The 15,834-nt window shown below is 51.5% G+C and overlaps 1 protein-coding gene across 5 annotated transcripts in view; it reads left to right on the forward strand.

Annotated features, from left to right (window-relative positions):
* NDRG4 (NDRG family member 4) overlaps window positions 1-15,834 on the forward strand; it is an 81,715-nt gene that overhangs the window by 56,686 nt on the left and 9,195 nt on the right. For all 5 annotated transcript variants that reach the window (XM_029075575.2, XM_029075574.2, XM_029075576.2 and 2 more), the window contains 10 exons: window positions 7,227-7,332; window positions 10,261-10,381; window positions 10,621-10,683; window positions 11,800-11,860; window positions 12,610-12,696; window positions 12,825-12,881; window positions 13,659-13,762; window positions 14,375-14,431; window positions 14,509-14,560; window positions 15,541-15,588. In XM_029075575.2, the coding sequence (XP_028931408.1) occupies window positions 7,227-7,332; window positions 10,261-10,381; window positions 10,621-10,683; window positions 11,800-11,860; window positions 12,610-12,696; window positions 12,825-12,881; window positions 13,659-13,762; window positions 14,375-14,431; window positions 14,509-14,560; window positions 15,541-15,588 (756 nt within the window). The remainder of the gene's footprint in view (window positions 1-7,226; window positions 7,333-10,260; window positions 10,382-10,620; window positions 10,684-11,799; window positions 11,861-12,609; window positions 12,697-12,824; window positions 12,882-13,658; window positions 13,763-14,374; window positions 14,432-14,508; window positions 14,561-15,540; window positions 15,589-15,834) is intronic.

A 15,834-nucleotide genomic window follows, 5' to 3' on the forward strand; every position in this document is an offset into this window, starting at 1 on the left:
TCAAGGAGCCCAAGGGCCTTTGACTCCAACCTGCCCACCTTCTCCATCGTAGGTCTAGCCCCGGCTCTTTCTCGAGGTGCTCCGAGGCCCCTCCCAGCTCTATCTTCAAGTGCTCCGTGGTCTCGGCGAGTGTGGTGAGCAACACACCCAGGTCTGCTTTACCATTGCCGTCTCGTACCTCTGTTTCCTTTCATGTAAAATAGGAATAAACATTCCTCTGGTACTTCTAGCATCTTTCTAAAAATTCTCAAGTGTTTTTATAGCTATTATCTCATTTTTCCTCGCAACAGGAGATAAGGAAGAGCTGGGGTGATTTCTGTAGCATACAGATGGGAAACCTGAAACTTAAAGAGGTTAAGGGACTGTCGTAAGATCACCCGATCAGTAGCAGGGAGAGTTGGCAACTAGGGCTCTAGTAAAATTGGTCAAATTCTCTATCCAATAGACACGGGGCTGTGGGGAAGCTTGTATGGTTCTCTAGAGGAAACCGTGCAGTGGAACTGTGTATGAAAAACCCTCTACCTTCCTGATCAGGTCTCTCTGGCAGCCCAGTGGACAGAGAAGACACCTGTATCTACTCATTCTCCATTTTTCTTTAATGTGGTAAGATGGCAAAAGAGAAATTTGTGGGGAGGGGAGGTTCAGAGCATCCTTTCTCTTTTCACTCGCAACTGGCAGAGTCTTTTTGAGAACAGATTCAACCAGAAGCAACAGGCTAAAGCTTCTGTTGAAGCTGCTGAGAAGCAGGATGGCCTAGTGGAAAGAGCACGGTCCCAGGAGTCAGAAAGACTTGGGTTCTAGTCCCGGCTCTGCCACTTGTCTGCTGCGTGACCTTGGGCACATCACTTCTGTGGGCCTCAGTGACCTCATCTGTAAAATGAGGATTAAACCTGTGAGCCCCAGGTGGACACGGACTGTGTCCAACTTGATTAGCTTGTATCTACCCCAGTGCTTAGTCCAGGGCCTGGCACATAGCATACACTTAGCAAACACCTTAAAAAAAAAAAGCTTCCATTTCCCTTTTAGCCCTTTTGCAGGCTCCTTTTCAGGGGAGTATGCTACCTTGGCTCTTCCCAAATCTCCTATATTCCAGAATGATTCTGGATTCTAGTGTATCTGCATTTTATACCCTGGACTCTTGTGTGTTTACCCGCTAACCCTACCCATTTCCTCCTCCTTCCCAGCTGTGTCTCTTGAGAAGAGCTCCCACCTGCTGTACAACTCTACCCCATCTACCTCTGACTCCGTTCCCCCTGGTCTCTTAAAAGCTCTCACCCTCCTCCCCTCCCTCACCTCGACCTCCAACCTCTCACCGTCTCTCCGGTGTTTCCTTCCCCTCTGCCTTCAAACACATCAAGTCTCCCTACTCATAAAACCCTCTCTGGATCCCTCAGTCCTTTCCAGCTTTGACCCCATCTCGCTTCTCCCCTTCCTGTCCAAACTCCTTGAAAGGATTGCATACATCCTTCATTTCCTCTCCACACCAACTCCCTTCTCAACCCATTTCGATCAGGTTTTTACCTTCTTCACTCCACCGGGAACACGCTCTCCAAAGTCACCAGAGCTCTCCTCATAGCCAAGTTCAGCGGGGCTTTCCTCTTTTTTTTTTATGGAGTTTAGGCCCTTACTGTGTGCCAGGCACTGTTCTAAGCCCTGGGGTAGATACCAGCTAATCAGGAAGGACACAGTCCATGTCTCAAAGTCTTAATCCCCATTTTACCGCTGAGCCACTGAGGCCCAGAGAGGTGAAGTGACTTGTCTCAGGTCACATAGCGGACACGTGGCCAACCGGTATTAGAACCCACATTATTCTGACATCCAGTCCCTGTTCTCTAGCCACTAGGCCATGCTACTCCTCATTCTCCTTTCTCCGTGGAGCACTAGCCGGCCTTGGTTTTCCTGACTCAGTAGGGGGACAGCATACCTCTTCAAATTGTTTCTTTCTCCTGCTCCTCTTCCTCGCTTCATCCCTTAACAGTGGGAATCCTACAAGGCCTGGGCTGGTCCCTAGCCCTGATCCCTCTCCACTGAGAAACAGCGAGGCCTAGCGGAAAGAGCCTGGGTCTGGGAGTCGAAAGACCTGGGATCTACTCCCAGATCCACCACTTGTCTGCTGTGTGACCTTGGGCAAGTCACTTCACTCCTCTGTGCCTCAGTTACCTCACCTGTAAAATGGGGATTAAAACTGTGAGCCCCATGTGGCACATGGACTGTGTCCAACTGATAATCTTGTCTCTGCCCCAGCATTTAGAAGAGTGCCTGGCACATAGTAAGCACTTAACAAATACCATTAAAAAAAAGCAAAAACTGACTCCTGAGGAACTCATCCACTTGAAAGACTTCAGCTACTATTTCTATGCCGATAACTCACAAATCTACCTCTCTAGGCCTGCTCTTTCCGCCTCATCCAATCCTCCATCTCCTCTCACCTCCAGGAAATCTCCACTTCAGTGGCCTGCCAACACCTCAGGCTCAATGTGTCAGACACTGAGTTTCTCATCTTACCTCTTAAACTCTCCCCTCCTCCTACTTTCCCCGTCTTGAATGGCAACACCGCCATCCTCCCTGAGACTCAAGCCCACAACCTTGGGCGAGTAACTTCACTTCTCTGTGCCTCAGTTCCCTCATCTGTAAAATGGGGATGAAGACTGTGAGCCCCATATGGAACACGGACTGTGTCCAAACTGATTAGCATGTATCTACCCCAACGTGTGAAACAGTACATGGCACATAGTAAACATTTAACAAATGCCACCGAAAAACCTTCGGTATCATCCCTGACTCATTGCTGTCATTTTGCTCTCACACCCAATCTACTGCTAAAACCTGCTGATTTTTTTTCTCCTCAAAAACATCTAGCTGAAGCACCCCTTCCTCTCTCCTCGTACAGCCACTGCCGTGGTTCGACTGCTCATGAGATCATGACTGTGACTGGATTTCTCACTGGTCTTTGGTCCTCTCCAGCCTCTCTCCATCTCCCATCCCTCTGCGGTCCTTACTCTACATTAGTGCCCAACTCATCACCCTGAAACCTCTCAACCTTCACCTCAAACTCTCCATTCATTCAGTCACATTTATTGAGCACTTAGTGGGTGCAGAGCACTGTACTAAGCGCTGGGGAGAGTACAATATAACAATAAACAGACACATTCCCTGCCCACAATGAGCTTACAGTCTAGAGGATTGGCAAGCAAAGACTCTCCCATTGATTTCTTAGATTGTGGGCCCCTAGAGGGACAAGGATCATGTGGAATTCTCACCAGTGTATTTTCTTCGAGTGCGTCGTACAGTGGTGGGCGCGTGGCAAGCGCTTAATAAATCCGACCACTATTAGTTCTGCTTCAAGACTCTCTACCACTATCTCCACCACACTTATCAATTCTCCTCACCTCCTCACACTCCCCTACTCGCATTCTTCTCTCCTCCCATGGCTACCCCCTGGCTGCGCCCCACTCTTTTCTTTCTCACTTCTGACCCCCCTGCTCAGGTTGTCCCCAGGGCCTGGAACTTCTTCCTTTCCCAAATCTGCCAGACCTCAACCCATTCCACTCCCCCCAACAAACAGTGCAGGGAGGCAGTGTGGCCTAGTGGAAGAGAATGGCTTGGGAGTCAGGAGACCAGGATTTTAATCCCGGCTTTGCCACTTGCCTGCTGAATGACCTTGAGCAAGTCACTTAACTACTCTGTGCCTCAGTTTCCTCAAGCTGTTCTCCTTCTGACGTAGACTGTGAGCCCCATGTGGAACAGGGACTGTGTCCAACCTGACTGATTTGTAGAACAGTGCTTGATAAATGAGAATCAGCGTAGCTTAGTGGAAAGAGCAAGGGCTTGGGAGTCAGAAGTTGTGGGTTCTAATCCTCACTTTGCCACTAGTCTGCTGTGTGACATAGGGCAAGTCACTTAACTTCTCTGTGCCTCAGTTACCTCATCTGGAAAATGGGGATTAAGACTGTGAACCCCACGTGGGGCAACCTGATAACCTTCTATCTACCCCTGCACTTTGAACAGTGCTTGGCACGTGATAAGTGCTTAACAAATACCATTATTATTATTATTATTTGACAAATACCATAAAAGTGATCAAGTCTCCCCTATCCTAATAATAAGTACCCCAAAATCTTATCAACCCTTCAAGCCACCTCTTGCACTTTATTCATTTAGACCATCCTCACCCACTTTTCGACTCCCAGCTCTGCCACTTGTCAGCTGTGTGACTGTGGGCAAGTCACTTAACTTCTCTGTGCCTCAGTTCCCTCATTTGTAAAATAAGGATTAAAAGTGTGTGAGCCCCACGAGGGACAACCTGATTACCCTGTATCTCCCCCAGCGCTTAGAATAGTGCTCGGCACCTAGTAAGCGCTTAACAAATACCAACATTATCCGATTAGACTGTAAGCCCGTCAAACGGAAGGGACTGTCTCTATCTGTTGCCGACTTGTTCATTCCAAGCGCTTAGTACAGTGCTCTGCACATAGTAAGCGCTCAATAAATACTATTGAATGAATTGTGTATATACGTGATTCGATTGAACATTCAATTTAATTTAGTTTTCCTCTCAGACTGTAAGCTCCTTGAGGGCAGAGATCATTTCTACTTGCTCTATTGTACTCTCCCAGTAAGTTCCTTGTGGGCAAAAAACTTATCTTCTGCTGTGGTTGTACTTCCCAAGTACTTAGTACAGCACATTACATTCTATAGGCCCACAGAAATACCATTACTACTAGTAGTAAATCAGATTCTGGGCTCATGGTTTGGTGTTCCGTGCCTGTTACCCACAGGAGTGACGTGGTACTGTGGCCAGCGGCCCAGGACACAGAGGTGAAGGACAGCCAAGGTGTCCTGGGCTCGAGAGACTGATTGAGGCCGCAAGAGAGAGCCTTCTCCACCTTCAGGGAACATATTTTAATGAGAGGAAGATGAAATTGGGGTCACTCTAACACCACGAGCGCTAAGAAGTGTGGCTATCCAAGAGTGATATTGCCCAAGGCAAATGCTGTGCTCCAAATGTCGGATTTGGACAAAGAAGTGGGGGAAGAAAATACACGTCAGGAGCAGGTGCTGTGTGTTCCTGCCAAGAGTCTGTGTGACCAAAAGGAGTCTGGGCCTGGGCAGCAGTTTTGAGTGAGGGAACATGGATCCCAGGGCTGCCAGAGTTCCACTAGTGGTATGACGGGAAGATGAGGCAATCCTCTTAGGGCACTGAGGAGCTGCCTCTCATTACCATTCATTCAGCACGGCTCGCTTGCCCTAGTCGTCATTCACCTCCCTAACAAACTGATTCTGGGAGCTCAGGGAGTAGAAAGGCTCCGTTCCTCATTGGATCCTCAGATGAAACCCCAAAGACTGGAGTCAGCTGGATGGGGCCGACCCCCGCTGGCTGCACGGCTCACTGGTTCACCACGAGGAGCCCAACTTGGGAGCGTGCTCCAAACCGGTTGAGAACAATCAGCTCCCAATCGTTGCACTCTGGCCAGTCCTGGCCCCAGAGTTTAGACAAATTCTATTTCTCCAAAGAGTCTTTCCCCAAGAGAGTGCCCCGATGGGACCTACACCTGTTTGGGCATCGGAGTCGCTCAGTTCTCCCACGACGTGAATTTCGACCACTCCTTCCGGATAGAATGCTGTCGCGGAGTTAAGGGAACACCCTTCAGTTGACGCACCATCCGACACGATGTCAGAAGAAAGGATTGTGGGCCGGCGCACGAGTCTGGTTGACGTTCGTGGGCTTATATGGGTTTTCCATGGGTTTTCTGTTCAAGAACAGAACCCCTTCCTTGTAGGAGAACTGAGGGAACCTATTAACTTATGAATGCATATGTTTTGTATTTCTTGTATCTTGGAATGGTGGAACTATGCTGGTTAATTCTTTTTTTAAATTTTGTGAGGTCTGTTAAGTGTTTAGTACAGTGTCTGGCACATAGTAAGCATTACCGTTTAGGATGGGCCCAGAAGTAAGATGATCAGGTTGGGCCCAGTCCATGTTCCACATGGGTCTCACAGTCTCAATCCACATTTTCCAGATAAGGGAACTGAGGCACAGTGAAGTTGAGGTGACTCGCCCAAGGTCACACAGCAAACAAGTAGTGGGGCCAGGATTAAAACTCAGGTCCTTCTGACTTACAGACTCGTGCTCTATTCACTAGGGCATGTTGCTTGTCAATTTATTTTTCAGGTTATAATAATGTCCTAAAGTGGTTAAATACAATCTAATTCTTTTCCCCTCTTCAAATCCCTACTTCAAGCTCACCTCCTCCAAGAGGCCTTCCCAGACTGAGCTCCCCCTTTTTCCCTCTGCTCCCTCTACCCCCCCTTCACCTCTCCGCAGCTAAACCCTCTTCTCCCCCCTTTCCCTCTCCTCCTCCCCCTCTCCCGTCCCACCCCCTCAGCACCGTACTCGTCCGCTCAACTGTATATATCTTCATCACCCTATTTATTTTGTTTAATGAGATGTACATCACCCTGATTCTATTTATTTGCCATTGTTTTTATGAGATGTTCTTCCCCTTGACTCTATTTATTGCCATTGTTCTTGTCTGCCTGTCTCCCCCGATTAGACCTTAAACCCGTCAAAGGGCAGGGACTGTCTCTATCTGTTGCCGATTTGTACATTCCAAGTGCTTAGTACAGTGCTTTGCACATAGGAAGCGCTCAGTAAATACTATTGAATGAATGAATGAATGAAATACTTTGCTCCCCTCTACCCGGAATTTATTTTAGCGTCTGTCTCCTCTGCTAGTTGGCAAGCTTCTTGAGGGCAGGGATCCAGTCTACTAAGTGCTTTGTTCAGTGCTCATCATATAGTAGGTGCTCAGGAAACACTGTCGTTTGACTGATTACTGCCTAGGCTTTAGGCAATAACCGTACATTACCTGGATTTTGTGATAAAATTACCCAGAATGTTTGGATTGAAAACATGATACCTGATTGGAATCCAAGTTCAGAGTCTGTGGCATCATTTCCATCAATGACGCTGGCTTCTTTTATCTGCTTTCGTCGGACCCTCAGCTCGGTCGAATGTTATTCCTCAGTGCCGGGGCCATCACAGCCCCATTCCCGGGGCTGCCCATTCCCTCAGAGAGGGAAAGAGCTGTTCTTTTGCAGAAACATTCCTGGGAAAGGGGCTCGAGGGACAGGGATGTTTCTAGATGGGGTGTGGGCAGCACATGTTCCAGTGTGAGAAGCCACTGGACAGAGATGAATTGTAACCATTTACTCCCCTTTTTCAGGAGCATGACATCGAGACCCCCTATGGGCTTCTCCACGTGGTGATCCGGGGCTCCCCGAAGGGGAACCGCCCTGCCATCCTCACCTACCATGATGTGGGACTCAACCGTAAGTTCGAATCCCGGCTCCGCCCCTTGTCTGCTCTGTGACCTGGGGCAAGTCACTTCGTGTCTCTGGGCCTCCGTTTCCTCATCCTTAAACTGAGAATTAAGACTGTGAGCTCCTGTGGGACGTGGACTGTGCCTAACCTGATTATATCGTATCTACCCCGGCACTTAGTACAGTGCCTGGTACATAGTAAGCAATTAACAAATACCACTGAAAACCTAAAAGTGCAGCCCATGGCATCATGCCCTGAGCCAGAAGGGTCCAGGCCGTCTGCTCTGTACAGATCCTCTAGCGGCCAGGGTACAGGTAGCCTCTGTGGGCTGAGATGATTCTTTCGTTTCTCCTTCTCTGTCCTCTGTCCCCCTCTTTCCCTCTCCCCTTTATCCCCTTTCTGCCCTCTCTCCCCTCTTCCCCCTCTCCCTTGCTGATCCCCCACTGAGCAGACAGCAGTGGATTGTTGGCTCTGGCTACTTCTCCCGCTAGTGTAAATGAAGGGGAAGAACTGTGCCTGGGGAACTGACCTGAGTCCTCTTCCAACCTGGCTACTGAACCATTAATCCCAACAGTTTCTCCATCTCTTAAGGATTGGCACATACCACTCCAAGGAAGCAACTGTGGATCGTGGGGGAGGCGGAGTGATACCAGTGACTGTGGTATTCGAGTGCTCACTATGTGCTGTGCACCATATTTAAGCCCTGGGGAAGAAGCAAGATAATCAAGTCTGACGCAATGCTTGTCCCACGAGGGGCTCCTTATCCCTCACTGTTTCAGCCCCATTTTCCTATCTGGGGCTTAGAGAAATGGTTTAGCTCACTTTCTTGACTCCTTGAGTCCCTGGATTTTGAAAATAAGATAAGAAATTTGCTTAGCCGCCCAAGGAGCTGTCGGACAATCAGATATTAGTCTCAGTTTTTTAGATGACGAACTGGAGACCAGAGATGTTTAGGGACCAGCCTAAGGCCACACAGCATATAAGGACAGACCTGTGGAAAGAAAGGTCGTCTTCCTCTCCGCCCAAAAGTTTTCCACTAGTTGACGTTGCCCTCTCTTGGCTGACACTTTCGGTGCCATTTATATTCTGAAAGATCCAGGCTTGTGCCTCCTGGACTCTCTTTTCCATCCTTTGAGCCACATTTCCAACCTTAGGAGAAGTAGCGTGGCTTAATGGATAGAGCACGGGCCTGGGCGTCGGAAGGATCTGCGTTGTAATTCCAACTCCGCCACATGTCTTCTGTGTGACCTCGGGCAGGTCACTTAGCTTCTCTGGGCCTCAGTTACCTCCTCTGTAAAATGGGGATTAAGACTGTGAGCCCCATGTGGGACAGGGACAGCGTCCAGCCCGATTAACTTCTATCTACTCCAGCGCTTAGAGCAGTGCTTGGCACATAGTAAGCACTAACAAGTACCATAATTATCATTAATTATCATTATCCCCTTGATCCCTCAATTGACTTCAAGCTAACCCGTGCCCTTGGCCCAGATGGGCCACCCACAGCTGTCAAGGAGCCCCAGCGGCCCCCTCACCCCCACCCCAATCCAAGGTTAGTATCCCACATGATCAGACCCAGGCCTGAGTCCTGGAACAGAACAGAATGGGTAGGTGGGAAACTAGGTCGCTCCTGCTGGGCCAAACTATGGGAGAAAAGGGGAACTAGAAACTAAAGAGACGGGGATAAGTGCCAGGAACCAGGAAGCTCCCCCATACCCTGCCACACACTGCTTCCTTTAAGTCTTCAAGGAGCCAAGCCCCCAGGCCCTGGGGGTCTCTGCTCCTCATTGAGATGGAAATGGAAACTGGAGCTGCCTAGCCCGGAGCCAGAGAGAGGCACTTGGAAAGCCCAGCAGGTCAGCTCAGCCAGTCCTCCTTCCCTCCCCCTCTCCCTCCCTCCCCTGTCTGTCCTCCTGGCTTATTTGGAGGCCTGGACACGTTCTGGTTTGCTGCCCAGATTCCTTTTCTGACAGAAGGCCAAAACAAAAAGAATGAATGTATTCTTGAGAGTCCCACCACCGACCCCCAATCCTGTAGGGACAAGAACAGATTCTAGCAGTCACAAACAAAGAAGGGGAGAGAGAGGGAGGGAGGGGGAGAAGGATGGAGAGAGAGTTTTGTTGTCTAACCCAGCTGGCTCGTGGACTTCAGGGAAACGGGGCAGTTAAGGTCTCGTCTAACGCAGGCCGGGAATCCCAGGGTCATGGGGTAGCAATCCTCACCGTATATGAGGTTGGGTGGTAGAGGGATGAGGGAGGAAGGGAAGAAGTAGAGAGGACAGAAGGAGGAGAGAGGGAGGAGGAAAACAGGGAAGAGAGGAAGGGAGGGGAGCGGGAGGTGCTATAGAACCTATTTTCCTAATTATAGAGATCAGGAGGTAGGTTGGAGGAGGGGAATTGAGGAGACTAATGGAGATAGAAAGATCACGCAGTGGGTTAAGAGTGGAGCCAAGTACCCGGGAGTGCTATTCCCGGCCTCCTCCTTTACACCTCCCGTGGCCGGGCCCACCAAAAGAAGTTTCACAGGTCCCTGAGCTGCCTGTATCATAAATTTTCAGTCTCCATGAAAGTCAGGAGTCAGAACTTCCCACCTTCCTACCCCTCTCTAAGACCCAGAATTCCCCACAGTAACCTAGAGGGTCTGGGCAGAGCCCAGCACATTGTTTTGGGTCATCGAGACACAGCCGGCCCAGCCAGCAAGAGGTGAGAGTGGATGGTGGGAGGATTTGGGGTCAGAGGATGTTCAAGGTCAGGGAATAGATGGTCCAAGGTCCAACGGAGGTGATGAGGATGGGATGGAAGTTGTGGAGCTGTGATGGACTTCCGTATCTGTCCGCTCATCTGAAGTACCACCTTCTGGGTCTTGAGGGAACCGACCTCTAACGTGACGGGCTGGGGTTTCAAGGCATCCTGCCCGGTTCAACGCTCTCCCCTCTGCAGATAAGCTGTGCTTCAACACCTTCTTCAACTTGGAGGACATGCAGGAGATCACCAAGCACTTTGTGGTGTGCCACGTGGACGCACCAGGGCAGCAAGTCGGGGCCTCACAGTTTCCCCAGGGGTAAGTGGCGAGTGCCCTCCCTGGAGACTCCCCTTCAGCTCAGAACGCCATCCTCCTGAGCAGCCCCCTCTTGCCCAGTGAACTCTCTCTATCCGCCAACCTTCCGGGGCCGGTCCAAGGAGCAAGACCCCCGACAGGGTGGAGGTCAATAGCAGGGTCTCCCCGATCCGGGGCTGGCCGAAGAGGACCCCCCTTCTTCCTATCCCGGATCCCCCTCAGCCAGACTCCCTCTCTTTCAGGTACCAGTTTCCCTCCATGGAGCAGTTGGCCGCCATGCTGCCCAGCGTGATACAGCACTTCGGGTGAGTCTCTGGGCCCAGGCCCCCAGGCCTTCACTCCCTAGTTAAGAATGCCTGATGGCTCCCAAACTAGACACGTCGGGAATGACTTTTAGCACGGGAAAATGAAGGATTGCCTGAGATTCGAGACATGACAAGTGGAGCACTCTGAATGCCTTCTCCCTACCTGCCCCTGGCCCTCCACCACCCCCTCCCCAGGACCTTTGAAGCGAAGCTGGTCCACTAATGGAGTGTTGCCTCCATCCTGCCTAAGAAGGGAAAGAAAGAGAGTGACAGAAAGAGAAAGCCCCACTCCCTCCTGGGCATCAAGGGTGACAGGCAAACAAAAGGATCACTCACTTTCGTCAAGATCCCTCCCCCATCCTGTAAGGATTTTTTTTAAAGTGGAAGGTATTTAAGATGGAACAGAGCAAATAATCAAGCAGCCACAACCCCGAGAGACTGGGCACATGCATGTGAAGGTCCAGGAGCGCAGAGTAAAAGGAGATGAGGGAATGAGAGGGAGTGTGTGATTCTTTGCAAGACTATTTTTTTTCCATTCTAAAACATCATACTTTTAAGAATTCTCCCTAAATCCAAGATCAGCTTGGATGTGGAAAGCAGCATCGCCCTGAATTGTTCTCAGAGACTAAGGGAGCAGAGAGCTCCACTGGTTACTTTCAATCCACTGAGCAGCATCTGTAACAGATGGTGCTTAATCCATCTCAGTCCTCCCCTGTCATTTTCTTGGGCCAGTGTCATCGACTTTCCCCATCTGTGTCCACCTTTGCTCCCTGCTCACCCTTTGATTGTTGGAAAGCTATGGGGCTCGGACCCTCAGACCCAGAGATCTGGCTCTTGGATTTACAGCCTTTATTTACCCCTCCTTCAGCCCCACAGCCCTTAAGTACATATCCGTAATTTATTTATTTTTATATTAATGTCCATCTCCCACACTAGGCTGTAAGCTCACTGTGGGCAGGGAACATATCTACCAACTCTGGTGTACTTTACTCTCCCAAGCGCTTAATATGGTGCTCCGCACACAGTAAGGGCTCAATAAATACAATTGGTGGATTGGTTCTCCTATCTTTGACCGCCAGAGGAATGTAATGTGGGTCTCTCTGGACTCTCCTCCAGGTTCAAGTACGTGATCGGCATCGGGGTCGGAGCCGGAGCCTACGTCCTGGCCAAGTTTGCGGTGAGCGACCTGGACGGGGATCTCTGAACCCATCGGACAAAGGGATGGGAAAGAGGAGGTGGGAGGGTAAATGTCGTCTCTTCGTTTTAACTGGAGGAGAGGTAACTCCTGACAGAGAACCAGACCTAAGCCAGGACCTGCTCCCCAGCTGGCCAATCGGTGGGTTTTAGGAAGGGAAGTGGGAGCACGCTGTGGACAAGAGAACAAAGAACGTGTGGCGGGGTTGCCCAGAACAAAGGCTTAGAGGCAAGAATGTCTTAGTAATAATAATTATAATTATGTGCCAAGCACTGTTCTAAATACTGAGGTAAAAACAAGTTAATCAGGTTGGACACAGTCCCTATCCCATATAGGGCTCACAGTCCTGTATCACTGGATTATGGCAGCCGTCAGCATCAGGCCCCCAAGTGACAAATCCAACTTCTTGGGGTATCTCTGGACGACCTGTTTCCCTAGGCCTGGAAGTGAGGAGCTGAAGGTACCTCAGAACGCACACTCGTACAGAAACCACAGGCACAGCCTCTTCTTCAGGTCCTCCTGCTGAGCCACCAGTGAATGTTTCCTGAGCAAAATAAGAATAATCGTAATCATGGTATTTGTTAAGCGCTTACTCTGTGCCAAGCTCTGGACGATCGGCCTTCTTAATGGGGCCCATCCGTACCCTTGGGCCCTCAGCCTGGAGCTCCCCGGTCTGCAAGCGTCCCCTGGCTCTCATCGATCCTTGACTAATTTTGCCTTTTTGGTTGTAGTTGATCTTCCCTGACCTAGTGGAGGGGCTGGTCCTGATGAACATTGACCCCAATGGCAAGGGCTGGATCGACTGGGCTGCCACAAAGGTGAGAGCCCTGGGGCTGAGGGAGCGGGTGCGGGATGGGGACGGGGTGGCCGGTGGCCTCAGGTCCCGCGGGACACTTCTGGTCATTCCCAGCCCCACCTCATCAAGATCCTCTTTTTTCAATCGCAGCTCTCTGGCTTGACCAGCACCTTACCTGACACCGTCTTGTCTCACCTGTTCAGCCAGGTAAGCGCGGGAGGCTTCTGGGTATTCGGGCCAAGGAGGGAGGGAGTCCTGTAGACCGTAAGCTCGTTGTGGTCAGGGAATGTGTCTACCAACTCTGTTATAACATTGTTATACTGTACTCTCCCAACTGCCAGTACAGTGCTCAGCACAGAGTAAGCACGCAATAAATGTGATTGATGGAGAGGAGCAGGCTAGGAAAGAGCTGGTGTTCCAGGTCTTCAGTTCCTCCCGACCACTGAGATGCCAAATTATCTTTTTAGGAAAGAGATTCCCAGGAATGGGGTAGGGTACGCTGGTTGGCTCACTGTGTTGGGATTCATGGGGCTGCGAGGCCAGATGCTTTCACCACCCCCTAGGTCAGAGACTCTCCCCACCATAGTCTTGTTATAATAGGGTCTGGGGGGGCCCTGCCAGCTCATCAAGGGGTCCTTCTCCCATTATGGGGCCTCGAGGGATAATTTATGCCGCCCGAGGAGAAACCGATCCTCTCCCTGCTAGAGAGGCTGGCGTTAGTGGGAAACTCCTCCAGCCTACTTCGCTCCTTCTCTTCCCTCCTTTCCCCCAAGCTGGGCAGCTTTGGCAGGCACCGAGGATGGGAAAGGGAGAGAAGGTAGTAACCCGAGGCCAGCCAGACTCTGGCAGAGTTAAGAGGACACCCAACTTAGCTCTGGGAGAACCGGGACCCCGTGCCTAGGAGCCAGGGCCACCGAAGCCTGAGTCTTGAGCTGGGCTCAGCCCTGATCGTTGGGTCCCTCTGTTCTCCCGCTCGGCACCCAGGAGGAGCTGGTGAACAACACGGAGTTGGTGCAGAGCTACCGGCAGCAGATTGGCAACGTGGTGAATCAGTTCAACCTGCAGCTCTTCTGGAACATGTACAACAGGTCAGGACGGGCGGCACGGGGCACTGGGGAGCACTCGTCCCAATCCTGAGTCCCGGGTGAAGGGTCCAGGGCTCCCAAGGAACCACGGGAGGGCCGGCAGAAGCAAGGTGGCCTGCAGCATGGCCCTCCCTACCTCGGCATTCCACAGGGTGTTTGGTTCGAGACCCTGACCTCCCCTTATGGAGATCCTCAGCCCTTTATGGGGTTGGGCTTCTTGGGGGTGTTTGCGTCTTGGCCCCTAAAGCCACAGTGAGACCCTTCTGAACTCTGCCCCACACACGTACACCGGCGGATTCAGCTGCAGAACTCAGGGCCCGGGAATCCCCGGCAAACCATTGCTGGACGGTCAAACCTTCTCCCCTGCCTTGGCAGTTGGGCAGCGAGGGAAGGAGAAGTTTTGAGTCAAATGGCGTCAAGTAGCCAGCTGATCCTCCTGGGACCTGGATGGGGACTGGGGGGAAACCCTTCTCCTCCAGTGTAGGGACTGCTCGGCACAGAGTCGGTCGGCATGTGCCCACGGGTTCCATAGTGGCCGGGTCTCTGCCTACATTCAGGCAGCCCCCGCCTTCCCACAGCCCCATCTCCAGCCCCTTTTCCCCTTCTCTCTCCCAGCCGCAGAGATCTGGACATAAACAGACCTGGAACCGTCCCTAATGCCAAGACTCTTCGGTAAGTGTCCCTGCCCGCCCCCGCCCCTGCCCTGTCTGGGCCCGCTGGCTGATCATCTCTCCTCTCCATGTCTCCAGTTGTCCCGTGATGCTGGTGGTGGGAGACAACGCTCCTGCAGAGGACGGGGTGGTGAGTAAAGGCCGGGTTAACGCCCGCCCTCCTGAGAACCCGGGGCTAAGGAGCCACCCGGCCGGACCGAAGCTCCGGACCTGGAGGGAGCAGCGTAGGTGCTATCGGTAGTCAGGATTTCCAGGGTCAGCCCCTGCTGCCACAGCTCTTTGCCTCTGTGTGCTCAGGTACCGTCACTGCCCGACTCCGAATACGGAAAGCCTCTCGGTGAGATGCTTTCAGGCCCTTCGGGGAAAGGTCCTCTGAGACCCCTGACACAGTCTGTTGTCAGTTTAGAGCCCGGCCTCTGATATCCTAAGATTTTTAACACACTTCTTTATAGCGCCCAAAGCGGCCCAGTATCTTTGTTCTTTCCGTTCCCCTACCTGCTCTTCTCAGGGCCTCCAGTCTGCTCGCTTCCTCCAACCCCAAAAGGTTCTGCCATTGGAAAACCTTTCCTTACGACCCTGTCTCTCTGTCTCTCTCTTTTGCTGTCTCTTCCTTGTTGCACGCTCTTTTTTGCTCTCATGTCTCTCTTTCTAGGCTGCCCTCCCCCGCCCAGCCCCCAGTCACTTTTAATCTTACCCTCCCTCCCGACCCTGATTGCGAGAACTCTCCGGGAGCTTCCCTTCCTCTATCCCAGAAGCAGGGAAGCAGCATGGCCGTGGAAACAGGACCTGAATTCTAATCCCGGCTCTGCCACGTGCCGGCTTTGCCACCTCGGGCAAGTCGCTTAACTTCTCTGGGCCTCAGTTTCCTCATCTGTAAAATGAGGATTCAGCACCACTTCTCCCTCCTTAGACTCTGAGCCCTACATGGGATGGGGTCTGACCTGATGATGTTGTGCTTCCCCAGTGTTTCGTGTAGTACTTGGCACATAGTAAGCACTGAACAGATATTGCCATTATAATCATTAGAGGAGTTCCTAAGCCACACAAGTATGAGGTGGCAATTCTGCTTTGTTTCTGGAGCTTCTGAAAGAATGCTGTCATTATTCCCAGGTTGAGTGTAACTCCAAACTGGATCCAACCAACACCACCTTCTTAAAGGTAACATCACCACCCTCCTCGCCCCCCGCCCAAGTCTCACATAACCAGGGGCCCTCTCTTCCCTCCCTTGGTCCGACTAAAGGGTTGGGAAGCTTGGCAGAGCCCCTCTGCCCGACCATGTTTCCACCACTGCCCTCACCTCAAGCTGCTAGCGTCCATTGGGTCTCCAGTGCCATCATTAGGGCACTGGGCTCCGGGTTCTAACACTGACGGCGTTTACGAAGAGAGAGCGGGCCTCCGCTGGAA

Source organism: Ornithorhynchus anatinus, chromosome 11 (genome assembly GCF_004115215.2).
Source record: "Ornithorhynchus anatinus isolate Pmale09 chromosome 11, mOrnAna1.pri.v4, whole genome shotgun sequence".
Lineage (NCBI taxonomy): Eukaryota > Metazoa > Chordata > Mammalia > Monotremata > Ornithorhynchidae > Ornithorhynchus > Ornithorhynchus anatinus.